Source organism: Balaenoptera borealis (assembly GCF_965194805.1).
Source record: "Balaenoptera borealis genome assembly, chromosome: 19".
Classification (NCBI taxonomy): Eukaryota; Metazoa; Chordata; class Mammalia; order Artiodactyla; family Balaenopteridae; genus Balaenoptera; species Balaenoptera borealis.
Genome location: NC_138878.1, coordinates 14729773 through 14752076, shown reverse-complemented (window position 1 = coordinate 14752076; position 22304 = coordinate 14729773). Strand labels below are relative to the sequence as shown.

At 47.7% G+C, this 22304-nt stretch overlaps 1 protein-coding gene across 3 annotated transcripts in view; it reads left to right on the top strand.

Annotated features, from left to right (window-relative positions):
- ZFHX3 (zinc finger homeobox 3) overlaps nucleotides 1-22304 on the top strand; it is a 423800-nt gene that overhangs the window by 349698 nt on the left and 51798 nt on the right. For all 3 annotated transcript variants that reach the window (XM_082369757.1, XM_082369756.1, XM_082369755.1), the window contains one exon: nucleotides 17158-17265. In XM_082369757.1, coding sequence (XP_082225883.1) covers nucleotides 17158-17265 — 108 coding nt within the window. The remainder of the gene's footprint in view (nucleotides 1-17157; nucleotides 17266-22304) is intronic.

Genomic DNA, 22304 nt, shown 5'->3' with positions numbered 1-22304 from the left:
TAAGCTGTGATGGGTTTGGCCCCGTTCTGCATCCTGTTCCATTCACCTCCCAGTTTCTGGCTTCGGGCTCCTCGCCCATCACTCACCCTCCCCTGCTGTGTGCCTCCATGTCCTGCTCTGGCATCAGGTCTCGCCTTTCTGGTCCATTCCCAGGTGCTCCCGTGGACTCCCAGCAGGACTGGGAGGCGCTCCTCCAGGTGGCCCCCCTCACCTGCCCCCTGTTCGCTTCTTTTGTTTTCCTCCCTTTCTCCCTCTGGCTCAGATCGGCTCCTCTTGTCTCCTGGCCACAGAAGCAGTGTGTGGACCAGCTACCCTGTAGTTGCTCTGGATTCCCCCATTAATGTTTACAACGAAGCCCAGAACACTTGAGAGCCTGACCGCTGATTCTGTCTTCATGCTCCCAGGGTACCTTGAGATGGCTGGTCTGAGGATCGGGGCCAAAGGCAGCCTGAAGAGACAGGTGATGCCTGGCTACCTGGCTCCAGCCCCGACGGTGGGGGGGGGGGGGGTGGTGCCGGTGGTGGTCGCTAGGGGGAGACGCCTCTTAGGTAGTGGCGAGTAGAGCGGACTTTTTTCCGCGACAGCTCAGCTCCCACCCGCACCCCTCCCCGCCAAATTCATCTTGTCCTAAGAAGAGCTAGCGTTATAATAGCAGCCCTGTCAAGGTCACGTCGCTTTAGATGGTTATTAAGTTTGCAAAGTGTGTTGAAATTCATCGGTGTGGAAGGGCACTACGGTTTCAGAGAAGGGGCATGCAGAATGGTTGGTGGATGAATTTCTAGGTTGGAGCTGCAGCCCTTCGGCGCCGTGAGTCCTTCACCCCGTCCTGGCGCTGTCCCTTCACCTTCACAGGGAGGTGCTTTGGACCATGGTGGTCTGGTGGGTACTTCTGGCGTATGGCCGTCAAGCCTGTCTGCGTGCTGCCGCATCAAAGGATGGCCCATGTTCCCTTTCTCCTCTTGGCATTTCATCACCTCAGGGTCGGCTCCTCCTCACCCCCCAGGAAAGGGAAAGGCTCAAGGAGATTTTATCTGTCTCTGCATTTATGTATTACATGTACACATACTTAGAGAAATACGGTAGCCTTTCCCCTGGGAAGCGCTCCCAGGGCAACTGCACAAGCTGTGTAGGTTGTCCCCACATGCACAGCCCCCTGCTCTGCTGAAGGGGTTGAGCGAGGACCCAGGCCACCCCAGATCTGACCTAACAAACAGGGCGGCAAGTCTGGGGCTATATCTGCCCAGAGGGAGGGGTGAGGAAGGGGAGCCCTTGTTCCGATTTTCACACAAGTACCTACATGTTAGCAGTGCCTCTGGCCCAAGGATGGCAGATAAGGCCTGCAGGAACTTGCCCCCAAGACCCAGCTGAGCTCATCTCTGAGCCCCTCCCCCCTCCGCGCTTGCTATTCTTCCGGCAGCCCAGCCCGCCCCCCTCCTTGGGCCCCTGCACTCGCTGTTCCTCGTAGCCTGGAAGGCCTCTTGTGCTCACACCCTCACTTCTTCCAGGTCTGGGTTTGAGTGTCTCCTTCTCTGAACTTCCTCTATGAAATAACCCCTGGGATTCCTTTTGTCCCCTGTCCCTGCTTTCTTCTCCTCCCTCATCAGCGTCTCATAATATGTCCACTTGTCTCGCAGCTTTTTGTCTATCTTGCCCCCCACCTTCTTCCTCCCCCTGCTCCTGGAGAGCAGGGGCTCCTCCTGTCCTGTTCACAGCTGTATTCCGTGCCCAGAATAGGTGCTCCGTGGACGTGCGACGGGCGGGTGAGTGCACGGACGGCACAAGCAGAAGTGTAGCTTCTCCAGGGGCGCCCACGACGGCAGCTCTAAAGGGAGCCAGTTAAGAGCACGGGCCTTGGCATCACCTCTGTGGCCTCTGCCAGTACTTTAACCTCTCTGAGCCTCCGTTTCCTCATCTGTGACATGAGAGTAATAATAGTGTCTGCTTCACTTGAGTGATGACTGTACTACTACCATTATGATTATTATTAGATAATAATGACTTAAGCAAATGGAGGCTTTCAAGGAGCCTGTTGTTGGTTTTCACGATAAGGTTCTTTGCAGTGAAGGATTTTACCCAGGCAGGAGAAGAGGAAGGTAGCCAGCATTTTTGTGATCAGTCCCACTTTGCTGGTCCCTTCCTTCTTCTCTTCCCAATCAGGGCACTTGTGATTATGTCAAAGAAAATGTCACGCAGGCCGAAAGCTCCTGGGGCAGGATGAGGGTGACCTGACGTGGAATGTGGGAGCTCACGGAGGTGGGGGTGGGGTGGAGGGTCGCGGGAGGCTGGAGAGCCCCTGTCAGCTCGATTCTGGGCCGGGTGTGGCCGCAGCCCCGCCAGCCCAGCGGGCAGGTGCCGGGCCGTCCCCGCGCATGTGATTGCTTCATTACAGGTAGCCTTTCATTGGCTTGGCTGCACTGTGCTGATGAACTGAGACTGGGGACAAGAGCACGTAATTGAGGGAAATAAATTCCCATCACAGGCCTGGCTGCAGCCAGAAGTGAGTGTCCACGTGTGTGTGTGTGCATGTGGGTGGGTGGCCAGGTGTTCGTGTTCTTCCCGGGGTGCACCTCCCCTGCCTTCCTTCCCTTCCAGAACCTCCTGGGCACTGGCTGCGGGCCCCGTGAGCGGCGTCCTTCCAGACCTGCCTCTGTTTCCCCTGCTTGGAGCCTCTTGCATTCCGCAGCACGGTCTTTTCATCCCCCTGAGGGACGGGAACCTGCTGGGGGCTGGGGGTGGTGCACCTGTTCGCACACCTGTTCTTTCTCTTGTTCAATCCATCTCCTTTCGTCTATTTGTTTGTTCACCTTCAGTCCTGTCTGCGCCCTGTGCTTAGATCTCCATGAAGACGGAGAAGGGGGAGCTCTGGTGCTGCCCTTCTTAATTGAAATCGCATTTCATTCATCTGGGAAATGAGGCAGAGGAGGGGGTGGAGCCGTTTTCCACCGGCAGCTGATTCTCCACGAGACCTGGCTTGAAGATACCAGCTCCACGAATACATAGCACGATCTTAAGAAAGAATTTAGGAACCAAAGCCATTTGCATAAAACTAAACTGAAAACCACATAACCAGCCACATGATTTTAACCACCCCACACACACACACGCACGCACGCACACACACACACACACACACGCAAAAAGTCCTACTGTAATGCATTTTCTCAATACCAGGAAATTAGTGGCTCAGGTCACCAGAGCATCTGAAGCTGGTCATTACTAATCAGTTGTTTACAGCAAAGAGATTTTTTCTTCTCCTCCAGTGTTTTCTGGGCCTTAAAAGACATTTCCTGGAATCCTGACTGAAGTCAGTGTGTGCAGTGGGCTGGCGATTCGCATAATGGCTGGCCTGGGGTGGCAGGTTGCCTCCGTTACAAAGAAGCACGGGTGGCGTGAAGGCAGAGCAGAGAGAAATGGAGAGCCCTCACTTGACACCCTCTGACCTCAGCCGGTGGAGCTGAATGCTGGAGAGCTGGGACTGAAATTGCAGTCACTTTAGATTATTTGGAGTGAGGAGAGGCAGGGAAAAAAGGGTCTGTTGACTACAGGAAGCTGAATTCTTCCTCTGCTGAAAAGCTTATTAATGGAAGGGGAAAAAGCAATTACTTGGCTTTTGCTAGTTCTCTGTGGCAGGGATTCAGGGCTGCAGCAGCCCCTTGGACCTCACCCTGGATCCAGAGTATCTCTAATGGGCACCACCCCAAGCCATTTGGGGGCAGTACTTCTGGGATCCCCCTCTTCCAGAAAGAGTGTGGAGGCGGGGGGAGGAGAGAGAGAGGGAGAGAATGGGAGGGAGAGGGAGAGAGGCAGACTTGTCCTGTCTTTAACGTGATGGTTTTCCTTTGGGTACCACGTTGCCACTGGCAGGAAGTTAACAGGGTACTATTTGCTTAGAAGCATGCATATCTGTGTTCTTAGGGGCTGGTTTTTGGTTCGTTTTGGTTTGGGTGAGGCCATTTTTATCCATGCTGTGCCTTTTATCTCAAAATATAAAGCAAAACTAGAAGTTTGAACAGCTGTGGTACCACTATTAGAATCCATTTGCCTCAATATCACAGCTTCAATTGAGGAAGATTCGAGGAAGATTCGCGAGGAGCCGGCGTCCAGGGAGCAGGGTGCCGGGCCTCACCTTTCAGTGTTTGTCTGGCTGCGTGAGTGTCACCATGACCGCTTGTTCCCTCCATGGCTGGTGCCCCTTGGCCGCCTTTGGAGACCCTCCTTTGGGCTATCTCACTGTGTGGTCTTGGAGCCCTTCCCTTCTCCAGGCTCTGGTCTCCTAGTTTGTAGAATTGAGGTGCTTCAGCTCCACCAAATCTCTCAAAATAAAGGCAGATCCCTCTGATGACCAGGTTGCTGCAAACAGCCATTATTTCTCTTTCCTAAATCTGTTTTACTCGTGTTCGTGCTTTTATGCCTTCTCCTTGTCTGGACTACCCTACCTATTTTATATTTTATATATTTACATTTATATCGTTTTAGAATTTCTAAAGCACACAAATTTTTGATTTCACTACCTTAGTTGTATCAAGCTAAATTTTATACACCTCGATTTTTTAGTCCATTGACCCATTTTTGTCTCCGTTCTTCAACTTCGTTTTCTTTAAGGCCCAGTTTCTGTCATTTCGTTTCTCCTAGAACAATTCCTGTTCTTTCCAACCTGTCACCAAAGTTTTTTAGTAGTTGAGTCAGTTCATAGACTAACTCTTTTCAAAAATTGAATTTTTTCTGCCATAATATGTATTTAAGATACACTCTTAACCTACGTTTTTTTTTTTTTTTTTTGGAAAGTATCTCATTGGTTACTGTCTAAATCCTCCTCTTTATTCCTCCTTTTTTAAAAAAATTTATTTATTTTATTTATTTTTGGCTGTGTTGGGTCTTCGTTGCTGCGCATGGGCTTTCTGTAGTTGCGGCGAGTGGGGGCTACTCTTCATTGTGGTGCGCGGGCTTCTCATCGTGGTGGCTTCTCTTGTTGCGGAACACAGGCTCTAGGCATGCAGGCTTCAGTAGTTGTGGCGTGTGGGCTCAGTAGTTGTGGCTCGCGGGTTCTAGAGTGCAGGCTCAGTAGTTGTGGCACATGGGCTTAGTTGTTACGCAGTCTGAGGGCTTCTTCCCGGACCAGGGCTCGAACCCGTATCCCCTGCATTGGCAGGCGGATTCTTAACCACTGCACCACCAGGGAAGCCCTCTTCCTCCTCTTTATGTTTAAAGATGTTGCTCCATAAGTGAGGAATCATTCACTTTTTCTTCCTAATCGTTGGACGATCTAATCTTTAATATTGCATTGCATTTTGGCTACTTTTCATTCACACCTTTGGCTTATATGACTGCTTTTCTTGCTGTAAATATTGGCCTTACAAAATGAAGCAAAAAATTTTGCTTGGTGAGGGTTCCTTTCCTTATTTGCTCTACTTAGGGTCCATATTCACTTAGAAAAAATTGTCCACTTTTGAAAGTTTGAGGAGGATTCTAACTTAAGGATTTCCCTGTGAGAGGTTTCTGGTACTTTCTCCTCAGCTGCAGTGTGCACACAGAAGAACTTAAACCTCCAAAGTTGTTTCTTTAAAATGTAAATGTGGGCTACAAACTTGTATATCTCCCTTATTCCTACCTGTCCCAAGAACCAACTGTTTGTCTCAGAATCGCGCTTTCTGCCCAGATCCTCGATGACTTTCTCATTTCATGGCAACATTTTCTTTCTCTTTGGTTTCATGTTTTAGTTGTTTACAAATGTTCCCACCATTAAAGAGAATGAGTGTGAGTCTAGAATTTAAGTTCTTTGTTTGCCTTGATGATTGTGACTGTGTGTTTTTTTTTGTTTGTTTGTTTTTTTTTGCCTTGAGATATATTGCAGGATAAACTTGGGGGTGTGTAATGGATGCTTTGCTTTCCAAAGGATACCAGCCTGTTCTTAGGTCTAAGAAACACCTTATGGGAGGAAAAGCTGAATAGATGCTTACAGGGTCTTAAGGCTGAGACTAAAATACAGTTAGTAGCTCTGGCAGATTTGAGGATGGGCTGCTGTAGCTAAAATCATTGTGAGAGGGCAGGTGTGGTGGCGGGGAGGGGTGGCATCATTTTGTTAAACCGTAGAAAAGGACCATTTCATTGTACAGGATCCAAATTTTTAAAATATAGTCTTTATAGTCAACCATTGGCATAACTTTGGAAGTTTCTAAAAAGGAGGAAGAAGATCCAAGAATTTTCTTTCTCCCTTTGGGCACAAAAGAGCTATACAAGGTGCATGTTAAAAATGACCACAATTTAGCAGTTCCATCTGCTTTTTCTCCCATTAATGCGGGAAAGCTCTTGAACATGAGCCTTTGGATTTTCTCTTTACCTCAGCTTCCTGCTTCACTTTCTTTGCAATTTCCTAGGAAATGTCAACTAAAACATGTTGCTTCTGCTGCCCGGTTGTTTCAGACTGAAGCCGATTTGGGGACTTGATGGTTTTGGGCACTGGCCAAGTTTTTGACTCTCCACGTGAAGATGCATCCTTCAGTGTCTTGGGTGTGACCGTAAAAGCTCGAGTCAGAGGCAGGTTCTTTGCTGCTTGTACCAGGTGGTGAACACGTGGTAGTCACCTGAGGACTCCCCAGCGTGCTTGGAGGTGTAATACTGTTCTGGGCCACCACCAGGTTCATGTGCATTTCTAGCACTGCATTCTGGGATGTGTGCTGTTACGTTTGCGGTGACCTTTGTGTAGCTTGGGTCTGGCCAAGGGAGGGCAGGGTTATTAGCCAGTGCTTTTCTGGGTACAGCATTGCCTGAAGTCAGCCTGATGTCTGTTTCCCAGATTTGGTTTGGAAAGTGTAAGCCTTTGTTTGTGCTTTGTTTTTATGAATCAGCTGGTTTTACCAGCTGCGCATATAACTGGCCTATGATCATGCAGAGTGAAGCTCATTGACAGTCAGCCCGTCACACTGCGGTCCATGGATGGGAGTAGACTAATATTTCTGCATGCATCCTGTGCTTCACAGGGCAAAGCTCTTTTCTTAATAGGCTAGAGACCCTTTGGACGGTGTGGGCTTCAGTGAGGCCACAAAGGGGCTGGAAACTCGAGTCCCACATTTGTGTGTCATGTGACTCAAACCCCTGGTGTCGTGGTTTTATCTTTCTCCGTTGAGTGCTATTCATTTGGTGAAATGTTTACCTGTTACAAAATGTTTACCTGTTTCTCTTTCAGTTTGCTTTTTTGCATGTCCTGTCCCCAAATATTCCATCTTTCCCTTCGGCGCTGTCATATCGTGTCTCCCCCGCATTGTAACACCTCGGGTCTGCACGGCCACCCCCTACCCCCCTCCTTGCTATCATTCCCGTATAGATTGCGTCCATCAGCATTGGCGTTCCCGTTACCAGAGCCGTCCCACAAGGTTTCACTTATACCCATTAGATTCTAATCACCATCATCTAATATCACTTCTGGTACATCCTGTTCATTTCCCATACACCTTCATTTGTGTATAGATGCTTAAGTACACTTATAGGCCTGCCTTGACTTTTTTTTTTCATCTATGTATTTCCAACATTTTCCAAGTAAAAATAAATAAATTAGGAAACACCTCATAGGTTTTGTTTTGTTTTGTTTTGCATTAAGCATAAGATCTCTCTCTGACAAGCCCAGTCAGTTTTGACTCAGAAGGTGATACCAGCCTTCTTTAATGGAAACTGTTAATTTTTTTAATTTACACTTTTTCTATCACTCATGTGTGTTTATGTCTCTTGTCTTCTCCCCTCTAACCATGGAGGCCTGGCAGTGTTTATTTCAAACCGGGTGTTATTGAAAGATGGTTGCTTGTAGGGACTGCTCAGTCCTCACACCTGGAATGTTAAAAAGCTTTCAGGCAGATCTGTTGGGTTGAAAAACGTCCCTGTCTGTAGAGGAGGGGGGATGAGGGGGGAAGTGGTACCCCACCAGAGAGGCTTCCCTTCGTCACCCCCATGTGGTCATGACCCCCCAGTTCTGACTATACATCCAGACACCTTAGATGATGCTTTCAAATCCACAAAATGGTTTATTCTGATGAGCAGGCTTATGAGGCCATTCTTCCTCCATCGAGACCCTCCTCCTTCGCTCACCCTGGCTTTTCTCGCCTTTGCCCATCAGATATTCTGCCGTTAAGACGTTACCATTTACTTTCTGCCCTCCGCCTCTCTTTCTCAGTAGCACGCCGAGTTAGAATCAGTACTTTTCTCCATGACTTTGTTTTTAACGGATGGGGGAGTGGGGAGCCACTCTTCTTGGTTTCAAGGACCTTCTATTTTGCTCGCCTCTTCTTTCCAGAACATTCCAGTTTGGTGTGAGGTTAAACTGTGCAAAATACTGTTTGAAAGAAAGGAGAAAAAGAGAAAAGGACTTGTCAAAATGCATTTGTTAGATCACGTTTTAAATGAAGTACAATTGAAGGTAGTTTTTGTCCAAAGAAAGGAAAAACCCCTGCAAATCCGCTGAGCTCCCAGAGAGCGCACCTCCTTTGTCGTCGCCCTGACATTGAAGTGTAATTTTTCATGGTTATTTGGACTGGAAAATGGGGGGGAAGGGAAAGATGGGCCTGCGATTATTTCCCATAAATGACAACACAATCACATCACGCTCCGCTACAAACATGCTCGGGGAATTTGCCTTTTTTACATTTCATGTGTGGAAGTAGCAGCAGCAATCACGGCTTTGTAGAAATCCAAGGGAATTAATCCCCGCTGAACCCGGTGTTCTTCAGATTCCTGGGACATAGCTGGATTTCTGGTTTAGTGTGGATTCTGAAACCATTTCAGGGCTTGGGTTTGTATTTTACAAACTGGAACTCACATCTTTCAGTTATTTAAAAAAAAAAAAAAAAAAATCTTCCCGGGAATAGCCACCAGGCGAGTCAGCGACATATTTCGTTCCGTTGTGCTTTGTCACCGCACATTGGCTTTCATCCTTTCTGCACTTCTGCAGGGGGCAACCCAGGTGCTTTTGCTGAGAACACAGATAAATGGAACCGGTTGCAATACCGGCTCTAGGTGTTTCCTCCCTTTTTCTCCTCTCGTGACCCCACCCACCCCCTTAATTCTAGCACGGTTTTGACAAGCTGTTCAAATGACCCAGTGGCTTTGCCCGGAAGAGGAGAAACGGCACACGGGAGGACAGCTCAGAGTGGGGCGGTTTTCTCCCGGAGGCCTAGGCCGGCCGTGGCCGCTGTGGACCCATAAAGCGCTCTCTCGCGCCCACGCTCATGTTAGAGGTGAGGCCGAGCGGCAGGCAGATGCAGAGGCTCTCCCAGGCGTGCCTCCTGGTCCTCTCTTTCTCCCACAGGGCTGCGCACACCGGCTGCAGCTTCCCAGGCCGCCTCAGGCTGCACAAGCCCCATTTTTCTTGTTTCTATCAACAGTGGCCAAGATCTTCAAATATACAAAAGCGTAAATGGTCTCTATTCCCCAATTAGTCATTTTAATAATACCCGGCCTTGCCTTCAGAGTGTTGATTCTTTTAGCCTGGCGCCAAAGCCAGGGGCAGTGGGATGGGGGCGGGAGAGAGGGGCAGGGCGGGTGCGAGGGCCCGCTTCCCCACCCCCGCCCTGCCCCGGCTTTCCTGGCTTTGCCCGCTGTGCCTGCAGAGGCTTCACCTCGGCCCCGTGCCAGCGAGGCTGGCGGCCCTCCACCGCCTCGCACGCTCTGTCCAGAAACTCCAGGCACGGCGGCCCCAGGTGTATTCGGTAAATGAACACCTAGTGGTGCAAAGAATTCTTGTGGTAAAATGGTCACTGAAGGGATCCACGTGAAAAAAGAACATGTCACTGGAGGGTGGGAGTGGGTCTGATCTTTTCCAAGTCCCCTGTTCCTCTCCCGCTCACATCCTCTTGCCTCTCAGAGGACTGAAATTCTTTATACATGACATCTTCGAGAGGGCAGTTGTGTTTAAAACAGCTGGTTGGCACTTTGGTCACACTTAAAACAAAAAAAAAATCCCCTGGGGTGGGGAGATCCCTGTGGGGCTACCAGGCTGACCCCTGACCCTTCACTCCAGCTGGTGGAGAAGAGTCCCCAGCCAGCAAGATGGCCTGGCCTGGTGGAGAGCTTAGACGGCTGAGGAAGTGGGAAGCGCCGAAGACAAGGGCGACCTGGAGCGGGAGACCCACCTCTGCCTGTCCCGTGCTCTGTGCCCCAGACCTGTGGGCGGGTTTGGAGGGGCCGGGCAGGCGGGAGTGCAGGAGGTCAGAGTGCCTGTCGTCCACCTGGAGAGCATACTGTTGACCGAATGCCTTGGGCTCCGTTAGTGCACTGGAGTTCTCATGTCTGCTGGGGAAGAAATGGCATCTTATCCTGAGAAGGTGGGAAAGTATCACACTTCTGATGCATAAAGCAGTGCCCCAGCCTTGGAGCCCCTGCCTGCTCCGCCTTCCTACCCTCCTCCTTCACCCCTGCAAGGACTCCTGCCTGGACTGTGTTAGTTGTATCTCATAGTGTTCCGCTCACCAGTGTTGACTCGGATCCTGGGCCCTTCATCTGGTGATTTGACTTTTTCTTCAATTAATCTGTACCCTGTTAAGAGGTAGGAAACGGAATGGACAGTGTTTGCCAGCCATTAAAAATAATATTCAGAGGATTACCCGTAAAGGACTCCCAGGGAGGTGTATAAGTTCCCTATTTTATGTGCATGGTGAGAACATGCAGTCACCTCCACCAAGATGCTAAGTCTAAGGACTGATGTGTTAAAAGAACAGTTTGCATTTGTGGTAGGCAAAAAGTACCTTGATTTAAGGGAGAATTTCTGGGGCTGTGGTAGTGTCACTCAGAAAACCTAATGGCTCGAAGCTACCTCTCAGGCAGTTTCCAGCCACGTCATCGGGGCTGGAAAGACACCGTGGAGCAAAACCACGGCATTAACATTTGGAAAGCGTGTTTGGGGATGTTGCGGAGTAGATGATTGCATCCTGAGTCTGGGAGTCACTGTGTGTTTGCGGTATAGCCCAGAGCACATGGAGTGTCACCTACTGATAGGACCTGCGGTCACCATCCGGTGAGACCACACTTGCCAAAGTGTCACGAGGGAGACCAGCACACTTAGCGGCCATTCACCTCTCCCTCTGCAGCCTGGAGAGGGAAGGAGAGCTAGGGTGACGAGCTGGGGGCAGCAGAGCCGTCTTCTGTCACCAAGGCAGATCACATCCTGTTACAAGTTACTCTTGTAGCAGAATTTTAATGCACTGGATCTTATTCGAGATAAGTGATCTAGACCTCAGCTGTCATCTTTCATATTGTAGGATTTGATTTGACCTCTATTTGCAAAGTAAAGCGTACATACTTTGTAGAATACGTCCTTCCGGCCATTAGAGGTTTCCTGTGGATAACAAGAGGCCGAGAGGGTTGGGCAAGCTGGACGGCTCGGCCTTCATTCTCCAGTTGTTACGGTCAGTGCTGCAAGAGGACCGCCGATGTAGGCCAAGGTGTCCTACAGTGAGTCTCTAGTTACAGGAACAAGGGGACAAGACACGGTCGTGGAATCCCTCCGCCACCACCATGGAGGCTCCAGCAAAAGTAGCCGCCACCCTCGTGTCCCTCCTGCTGGTCAGAGTGTGCCGGGCCTTTCCCGCCCACTTCGGCGGTTGTCCTTGGTTAATTAGGTTGAAAATGGGGAAAGGAAGAGCTTTAACCCTATCTTCAAAGTAAGCAGATTGGTTATTTTGTTTTTCAAAGAAGAGGTCCGATATACAATTAAAACTTGTTTCTGGTAAACCTCATTCCAGGAAAGATGAGCTTTTAACAAAAGGCTTTTGACAGCTGCAGGCTATTTCATTTTTTTTAATGCCGAATGAAAAATCAATACATTTTTCTGGGTTATACATATTCAGAACAGGCCTGATATTTCCATTATAATGGAAAGTGGGTGTCTGTGCACATCTCGCCTGTCAGAGCTGCACTGCTGCATTTTCCAAGCCACTGCTAAATATTTCAAACCTGATTTGATTGTGGTTCATGACAGCTAATGTTTCTCAGCTCTTGAGCCTGCCAACAGGCAAACGCACTTTAGTTTACCGCCCCCCGCCCTCAAACGTTGCTCCCCGCAAAGAAAAGGGAAAGAACAATTTCATTCTTCAGGGATCCCAGACCAGCGTATTATTTAAGTAACGCGGTCGCCTGAGCCCTGGGTACGGACACCCTGGTTCTTAGGAGAATTTCCAAATTTCTATCATGGAAGCCCAGTGGGGGGCTTTGTCAGGTTTGGGGGGAGGTTTGACTTAGTCCACATTATCCTGTTAAGAGTTAGGAACAGTTAGGACTAATCTCAGTCATTGATGGACTCCCCTTCCTTCGCGTCTGTTAAGTGACTTGTAAAATACGCCCAGCGGACACGGACCTCAGCCCTAGTTATTTGGTGAACAGTATCCATTTTTAGCAGCTGGTGCTTTTTTTCCTGGGTGCCACACTCGGAGTGTGCGCGGTGGTGGCGGGTGCTGACTTTGTGCTGATGCCACCTCTGTTTTTGCTTCTGCCTCGTGCTCCTTCCACAGACCAATTTCCAGGTTGTTCATAAAATCGTTGCAAATCCCCGTGGGGTTGCCAGTTGGCACACACACCTCCTTCGGGAGCAGATGTCACCACAGATTGGGAAGTCATGCAGTCGCCTTCACCAACGTGATAAGTGTAAGGTATGTGAAGAGAACAGTTTGCATTTGGGGTAAGCAAAACCACCTTGACTGAAGGGAAATTTTCTGGAGCTGTGGTATCATCACCCCCAAAACCTAAGCTGTCCTAGGCACCCTTCCCTTTTAGAATTGTATTATCTGCTGAAATTCTTAACACCTGAGGGCTCTGCCCTTAACCAGGAGACATGAGTGAGTGCTAGTGAGCACTGTATGGGAGAAGCAGTTGTAAAAAAGAGGTGGTGATGGAAATAGATTTTTTAAAGGCCTTCAGCCGGTCTTTTACATGAAAGTTGAAGGCAGAAGGGACACCAGACTTCACAATTATTCAAGATGTGCTTCTATTTCCCTAACCCTTTAACATGAAAATATAGCCCAACAGGAGGGCTGCCCGAGTTTGAGGGCTACTGTGGGGTTTAGCCACGAAGCAGGCGTCTGTGGTGGGGGTGGTTTGAGGCGCCTCGTCTGGAGTGTCCTGAAGAACAGACCTTCGGTCGGAGCGGGGTCTGCTGCTTCCTGCTAGACCCAGCCAGGCGTGGGGATCTGAAATGACCTCCTCACCCTGGCCCTGGCTGCGCCCCTGAGAAAGCATTCCTGGTGTGTTCCGGTTGGGTTCTGAAATAGTGTTCAATTCTTTGGGGAGAAGAGAGTTTTGATTTTTTTTTTTTGGCCTTAAAAATGGCACAGTGGCTGTTGTCTGTCTTGGGGAAGGAAAGTAACTTTGTCTTCTGAGGGAAAGACAGGATTTTCCAGATAAAACCGGCTTGTCGTCCATCAGGTCTTCACTTGTTCCCACCATCTGTCAGTAGCTGATATTATAGGGGAAAAAACCCCAGACTTCTGTAATGACCCCAGCCAGTTGCCACTGACTTCACGGGGGAGAAAATGCATTCTGTGGTCGGCAGGGAAAAAGCCTCCCCTCTGCTCTGTGCTCTACGAGCGAGTGGGTATCAAATCTACGTTCCTAAAGGGAACGTGGGCCACCCAACCAGCCGCGGGAGCTCAGAGTGTTTCAGAGCTGGATGTCATCCTGCCCCTGGTTCCCACGTGTTCTGGCGTGGGGAGACTCAGGCCCTGCCCATGGGTGCCCAAGGCACTGGTCTTAGTGAGGTTGCTGGAGGCTTTGGGGACCAATAAAACATACCCCACCTACAGAGCACTGTGGGCCCAGGCTGTCCAGACGAATTCATAGTTTATACCTCTGTTTCTGAATCGTATCTCTACCTTTATTGGTATTCAGAGCTCACAGTTTTCTGGTTACTGTCAGCCTGGGCTTTCATGCATTTTAAAGAGCTATTTTTTCCTCTTGCTGTTGATGATGATGGTATCAAGACAGATGGTGTAACTGCTTATGAATGTCCTATTTTATTTCCCCAGGACCAGACAGTTCACTTGAAGACGTGTATTATTTCCACATGCTCAGGTTAGGCGGCCCAGACGGTGTCTGCCTCCTGCAGCTAGCTGCCCTTCCAGGCCTCGCCATGCAGAGGGCGACACCTGTAGGTCACATGTGGAACTGCAGGGGAGCACCTGCTTGGCTGAATGGGACCTGGTTTTCTAGCTGGGGGTGAGGATACTGATCTGCTTGTAAAGGAAGCTGGCTTGTCCAGGAGTTTCTTAATCATTTCTTCTTCCACCAAGCATATAACAGCTTTTTGGTGTTTAATATATCAGAAATGATCATATTAAATCTAAAAACTTAAAGAGAAGAGGACTTGGTTTTTAAATCTTTAAGAAAAAAAGGAGAAAAAGAAGCAAAAGAAGTTCCTGAGTTAACCTCTATCATCTGCCCTCTCACTGGAGCTCAGCTGCCTTCACTTTTCTGCTTACAGCAGGGCAGGGAGGGAAGAAAGCAAAGACCCAACTAGGCTCATAGAACGAGGGCTCTGGGAATAGTCACAAAGGGCCATGCGGTTTCCTTGCTCATTGCATGAATGATATGCTTATTCTTCAGTCTCTTGTCTCTGGGTAGATTTGTTCAGGAAGGTTCAAAGAACTGAGGTCAGTGCCAGAATGACCATGAGTTCTTAACTCTCTGCTTGGGTGGCTGCAACCACATAATACATAGGAGAGAGGCACTGGCCTTGGAGCTAGCCTCCCAGTGGGTAAGTTTTTTCCCTCCTCTGCAGAGCAGCGCCCTCAGACACTGTTCATCACATCAGGGTGTTCCCTATTTTGTAGGTGTCAGACTCTCCATCTAGGGTGATAATGTGTGTGTGTCCTGGAGAGGAGGGCCTATTGAATCATCTCTTTGTATAATCACATTTGATTAATGTATGGATACAATACAGATATTTTGTATCGTAGGATATATTGGGGCAGTTGAGTATGTTTTAAGAGAGCTAGCTACTTTGGGTAGACTCAACTTGATACTGATTGACTGATTGCTGGTATAACCTTTCAAAGATGGATTTTGTAATTACAGTGTTGAATAGTTTTAACAAAAGCCTAAAAATGTGCATTGAACATCCTGCCTGAACATAATTAAGATGGTACATATAGCACATTGTGTAACTTGCTTATTATAGCTCAACTAACACTTCGTATATATTTTTTTCTCCACTGAAGGATGTACCATGTTAATATGGTGCTGTATATCTGACTGACTTCAAACCAGGTTGCCTGATTTTTCTCTGTTTGAACTAGGGGTGGGCGTGGGGAGACTTGATGTTAACTTGACTGTGCAGTGAGACAGAAAGGCAACATAGAAATTATTTGTGCAAGCCTCTTAGTTGGAGAGGAAAATAAGCAGTATCTCCTCTCACCCATGTTCCCCATGACTGCCTCATACATCCCCTCTTGGTGGTAATGAAGACATGTTCCCTAATCCCTAGTTCCATTTTCCAGCTCTTGGTCTTCCAGTGTCTTTTTGGGAAGAGTTAGGAAAATTTGGGTCTAAATAGATACTTTCTTCCTCAAGTGTTTTATATACCCTCTGAGGTCAATTTACTTTGAACTCTTTTTACTTCCTTTGTGAGATGAAATTTAGAAGCTATTTTCTGGAGGGTCAGAGGGTACTACACCTTGAAATGTTGAAAAGTAGAGTTGGGGCTAGAGGGACCTAGGGTGATGTTGGAATAACTCCAAGTTCATGGACCTAGATTGGACCGTCACCTCTGGTCCCGTGGATCTGGTCTAGCGCTGGCCTCGGGTGACAGACGTGGGTGGCTGGGTTTCAGCGTCTCCGCACTCAGGAAGGTGTGCTCTTCAAAGTCTCCTAATAATTTAATCATCAACCCACCTTGGTTTGCCTGCCTTATTCATTCATTTAGCCCTTTCTTTTTTTTCTTTTTTAAACTTTTTAAAAAATTTTTATTTATTTATTTTTTTGGGTGTGTCGTGTCTTCGTTTCTGTGCGAGGGCTTTCTCTGGTTGCGGCGAGCGGTGGCCACTCTTCATCGCGGTGCGCGGGCCTCTCACTATCGCGGCCTCTCTTGTTGCGGAGCACAGGCTCCAGACACGCAGGCTCAGTAGTTGTGGCTCACGGGCCCAGTTGCTCCGCGGCATGTGGGATCTTCCCAGACCAGGGCTCGAACCTGTGTCCCCTGCATTGGCAGGCAGATTCTCAACCACTGGGCCACCAGGGAAGCCCAGCCCATTCTTAATGAATGTTTTAGATAATGATCCCGAGGGCCAGGAGATCAAGGGAGAAATGTCTCACTTCCTTTCCCTCAGCAACCAGAGAATCATATCCTCTTCATTCCCACTCCAGCAAGTAAGTGACATTTTACTTCACGAGTAACCTAATGTTGGAAATGACCATTCTTCTCCGTTCACTAAAGCATTGTGTGTTGAGCTGGAGAGAATTTCCTTGGTTCGTTTTAAGCCAGTGGTGGGTAAAGAATGGAATGACTTCAAAAGGGAAGAGTACGATTCTGATATAAACTTTTTCTCCTTCTCTACAACTCTAGCTTCTCGCCACTGATGCCTGGCGTGCCCACAGATGTTTGTTTTCTAGACCTCTTCACATTGATGAAATCATATCGCTGATATTCTGTGACTCTTCAGAATATGAATGACTGTAAAAACGTCCCGCCACGGTCTGGCAGGTGCACAGGCACCGAGAGGCCTTATGAGGGATCAAAGATTGGGTCTAGTCTAGTTCAATGCCAGTTCGCAGTGTGGTAGGAGCTAGGCAAGAAGCAAACCTGTGGCTCCTTTTTTGCGTTTGCAAGTGTAAAAGACTTGCATGCGATTTCAGATAATCAGATGGAGTTATTTCCTCAACAGGATTGGCTTTTCAATGAGAAAAGCTCAAATGAGGCATTCAGAACCCATCTGGAAATACCAAGTTTCCGCACGTCTAGAGCAAGTTGTGGTCTCACGCCAACGAGTGGGGAAGGAAAGCCCCCGCCGCTTACCCAGACCTCGCATTGTCCGTAGTGCGGTCGGCATCTCAGGGGCCACTGGGAGGGGAGGCGGGACAGTCATTGGCTGCCTGTGTTTTGTGGTTGGCACTTCTTTGCAGTAGGAGGCAAGAGTCCTTCATCTTCTGTCTACTTTTAATCCTTGACATTTTGTTTTTCTTCTCTTTCAGAAGAAGCCATTGAAGATGTTGAAGGGCCCAGGGAAGCGGCTGCTGACCCCGAGGAGCTTGCTAAAGACCAGGAGAGTGGAGGCGAGAAGGACCAGAGCGAGTGGGCAGGTAGGCTGTGTGGCTGCCCTCCAGCCCCCGGTGCTTCTCCCCTGGCCGAGTGAGGCCGGCAGGTCCGGGGCAGGCGCATCCTTGATCCACCCACAACAGCTAGGCTGGTTCTGTGTGGGTGGGACATGGACTTTATTTTTGCTATTTTTCAGTAGTCACCTTCCTTCTCCTATTATGTTATATTAAGGAATTTTTAAAGTTGTTTGAAATGGCCCCCAAACCAGCTTGTTTATCGAGCGAGCATCCAGGTGTTTGGCCCTGTCCTAGGGGCTGCTTTGTTTTGAGGTCACATTTCTTTGGCACCTCCTCCCCGTTGTTGTTTTGCCCTTGATGTGATTCTTCCTCCGTGGAAGGTCCAGGGCCCCGTCCCACCTGCTCCCAAGCTCCGTGGAGGGATTTGCTGTGTGGAACTGGATCGGTGTCACCCCTGAATCTCTAAGGAGTCAGCAGTGCAGGGTGGGCTTCATCCTGCATGTGGGGGCCTGGGCAGCTCTGCGCGTTCATGGTGTCCTACCTGGGCCTCAAAGGGGAGGCAGGCAGTACAGCCAAGGCAGGAGGATGTCTTACCAAAAGCAGGAGAAATTGAAGAAGTCAGGAAAGGAAGTGCTATTTCTGGAAAAGCTGGTGTTGAGAGAAGGGGCGAATGACCTTCTCGCAAGATGATAGGATTTCTGTATCAAGGGAAAGAATTGCTGGGACTGAGAAGAAGAGCTTAGGTCTTTTTTGAGGAGGAGCAAAGTCTTTTTTTTTTTTTTTAACATCTTTATTGGAGTATAATTGCTTTACAATGTTGTGTTAGTTTCTGCTTTATAACAAAGTGAATCAGCTATACATATACATATATCCCCATATCCCCTCCCTCTTGCGTCTCCCTCCCACCCTCCCTATCCCACCCCTCTAGGTGGTCATAAAGCACTGAGCTGATCTCCCTGTGCTATGCAGCTGCTTCCCACTAGCTAGCTATTTTACATTTGGTAGTGTATATATGTCAGTGCTAGCAAGGCCATTTCTGAGAAGACTTATCGGGACAGAGAAGTCTCCCAGAAACCACCACCATAATTAGAGGAAATGATATGACAAGCAACAGAAATTATTTTATTTGGTCAACCTAATTCTTACTGCCTTCCATTATTAATATTGTAATACTTTTTTTTTTTTTTTTTTTTTTGAGGAAATGTTTACCTTCTGGAGTCCATATTGGTTGGGCCTTTGTTACTTTTCCAGGCATGACTGTTCTTAAATCATGTTCACTGTTGGCCTTTACTATTTAAACAAGGTACAGAATCTTGGAGAGAGGCCAGGGGAGAGCAATGAAAATGACTGAAGGCTGAGAAATATTGCCTCTAAGAAGAGGCTGAAAGAAATTGGGGCTGTTCAGCCCAGAAAAGAGAAATTGGAGTGTAACAGCTTCTAAGTATTGGTAGGGACCCGGCCCCGCAGGTGCTGTGTCGCTGTCCTGCACGTCCTGGGCGTCCTGGCAGCTGAGGGACCGGACGGGCACACTGGACGAATCTTACCCTCTGTGCTGCTGCTCACGGTCCCCATTTGAACTGGGCTCTGTGGTGTCCAGAGGCCTTTGCTTGAGCTAATACTGAGGGCCACAGTGAGCTAGCTCCCTAGGAAGATCTGGAAGGTGGGACCAGTGAGTAGGGGATGGAGGCCTTCCGTGCTCGAAGGCCGTTGGGTGTGTGGGGAGGCTTGTCCTGTGTTGCTTGGCATGGATCAGGATCCCAGATTTTGCTGTAATATTAAGATGATGAGATCTAAACAAACTTTGCAGGCAGCAATGTTGAATACACATCTGCCTGGAGGAAGTGAGCTGGGGAAGAGGATTTCACAGACACAGTTTGAAGACTGAGTCACCTTCCAGGCCAATCCGTCCTTTGTGTTCACGATTTGGGTGCCTGGTTTCCTTTTATTTTATTTTATTTTATTTTATTTATTTATTTTTTGGCTGCTTTGGGTCTTCGTTGCTGCACGTGGGCTTTCTCTAGTTGTGGCGAGCGGGGGCTACTCTTTGTTTTGGTGCGTGGGCTTCTCATTGCGGTGGCTTCTCTTGTTGTGGAGCACGGGCTCTAGAGCGCAGGCTCAGTAGTTGTGGCGCACGGGCTTAGTTGCTCCGCGGCATGTGGGATCTTCCCGGACCAGGGCTCGAACCCGTGTCCCCTGCACTGGCAGGCAGATTCTTAACCACTGCACCACCAGGGAAGCCCACGGGTGCCTGGTTTCTAATCCTGCCTCTGCCATGTACTAGCTCTGTGACCTCACTGCAGGTACCTTTCTGTGCCTCAGTTTTCTCCCATGAGACGGGCATTAAGAAAAGCCCCCACTTCCATGGCATTGCTGTGAGGGTTATTTGAATACGGGAAGCTTGGAACAGTGCCTGGCATATAGTAACTCTGTATCAGGAGGGTGTTTTTGGTTTTATTTTCAGTTTAGTTAAATAAAATGAGGAAACCTAATGGCAGTTTCTCTTCGGGTCCTCCCATTTGAATGCAAAACTGTTGCCAGGCAGTATTTTTTTGAGAAGCTGAGGGGAACAACATAGAAGGATTTCATGGGATGGTGCAAATGCCATGTGGTGCATGTTTCCTGCATTCTGTGTGCTAAGGACACTGAGAGAACAAGAAGTAGCAGCCATCTGCAGAGCTCTTACTGTGTGCCAGGCTCTGTGCCGGGCACTTTGTTTGTGTTACTCTAATCCTTACACCAGGTTAGAGCGAGCTTTGTTGGGGGTGGTTCAATTAAATCTCATTCGAAGTGTTTACAGTTCAGCGGGGACGTGTCCTCACAGCACTGGCAGACGTGCTGGGCAGTCAGGAGACTACATGAAGACTTGAAACGAGCACCCAAAAAATCCAGTGTCTTTAATAAGGCTCCACTTTCTCATTCAGTCATTCAAGGAACATACTTAATCTTTATCCGTATGAGAGAGAGAGGGGGAATGAATAACTCAGGGATGCATCTTGCCAGTTGCACAGTAGTAAAGGGCGAGGGGAAAATTCTTCCTTGACTTCTGCAAGCGATCCTCTTTTGACCTGAAGCATAATTTTGTCTATATTGTTTGAGTGTGTAATGACAGGCTTTATTAAGGTGCTTGGGCCGATTTGATCTTGGAATCGATTTAGGTGCCAGCAACCTCTCCTGAGCTTTCTTTGGGATCCTTAGTATTTTATAAAAAATGTCTGCGTTTGTTCCATTCACTCCCTAAATTGAGCTGTTCCTATCTGATTAAATGTGTTGGGGAGTGCTTCCTCCCGGCAAATAAATAAATAGTGATTTCACAATTTGTCCTGTTGATTAGTGGCTGCTCAGGATTCAGATTAATAATATTTCAAATGGACCTGGATAATTGGCATTTTCTCAGCTATTGATTATGTAGTTTGGGGTTTGGTGCAGGAATGGATAAGCTTTACTAAAATATTTTTTGTTATTTATTTTTACATTGGAATGGGATTCCTGATTTCCATTTATTCATTTATTTATTCATTCATTCATTCCTTCCTAACATTTATTTTATTCTTTTCTTTAACATCTTTATTGGAGTATAATTGCTTTACAATGTTATGTTAGTTTCTGCTGTATAACAAAGTAAATCAGCTATATGCATACATATATCCCCATATCCCCTCCCTCTTGCATCTCCCTCCCACCCTCCCTATCTCACCCCTCTAGGTGGTCACAAAGCACAGAGCTGATCTCCCTGTGCTATGCGGCTGCTTCCCACTAGCTATCTATTTTACATTTGGTAGTGTATGTATGTCAATGCCACTCTCTCAGTTCGTCCCAGCTTACCCTTCCCCCTCCCCGTGTCCTCAAGTCCATTCTGCACGTCTGCGTCTTTATTCCTGTCCTGCCCCTCGGTTCATCAGAACCATTTTTTTTTAGATTCCATATATATGTGTTAGCATACGGTATTTGTTCTTCTCTTTGTGACTTCCTTCACTCTGTATAACAGACTCTAGGTCCATCCACCTCACTACAAATAACTCAATTTCGTTTCTTTTTACGGCTGACTAATATTCCATTGTACATATGTGCCACATCTTCTTTATCCATTCATCTGTCGATGGACACTTCGGTTGCTTCCATGTCCTGGCTATTGTAAATAGTGCTGCAGTGAACTCTGTGGTACATGACTCTTCTTGAATTATGATTTTCTCAGGGTATATGCCCAGTAGCAGGATTTCTGGGTCATATGGTAGTTCTATTTTTAGTTTTTTAAGCAACCTTCATACCATTCTCCATAGTGGCTGTATCAATTTACATTCCCACCGGCAGTGTAGGAGAGTTCCCTTTTCTCCACACCCTCTCCAGCATTTCTTGTTTGTAGATTTTTTGATGATGGCCATTCTGACCGGTGTGAGATGATATCTCATTGTACTTTTGATTTGCATTTCTCTAATGATTAATGACGTTGAGCATTCTTTCATGTGTTTGTTGGCAATCTGTATATCTTCTTTGGAGAAATGTCTATTTAGGTCTTCTGCCCATTTTTGGATTGGGCTGTTTGTTATTTTGATATTGAGCTGCATGAGCTGCTTGTAAATTTTGGAGATTAATCCTTTGTCAGTTGCTTCATTTGCAAATATTTTCTCCCATTCTGAGGGTTGTCTTTTGGTCTTCTTTATGGTTTCCTTTGCTGTGCAAAAGCTTTTAAGTTTCATTAGGTTCCATTTGTTTATTTTAGTTTTTATTTCCATTTCTCTAGGAGGTGGGTCAAAAAGGATCTTGCTGTCATTTATGTCACAGAGTGTTCTGCCTATGTTTTCCTCTAAGAGTTTTATAGTGTCTGGCCTTACATTTAGGTCTTTAATCCATTTTGAGTTTACTTTTGTGTATGGTGTTAGGCAGTGTTCTAATTTCATTCTTTTACATATAGCTGTCCATCTATGCACCAGTTATTGAAGAGGCTATCTTTTCTCCATTGCATACTCTTGCCTCCTTTATCAAAGATAAGGTGACCATATGTGCATGGGTTTATCTCTGGGCTTTCTATCCTGTTCCATTGACCTATATTTCTGTTTTTGTGCCAATGC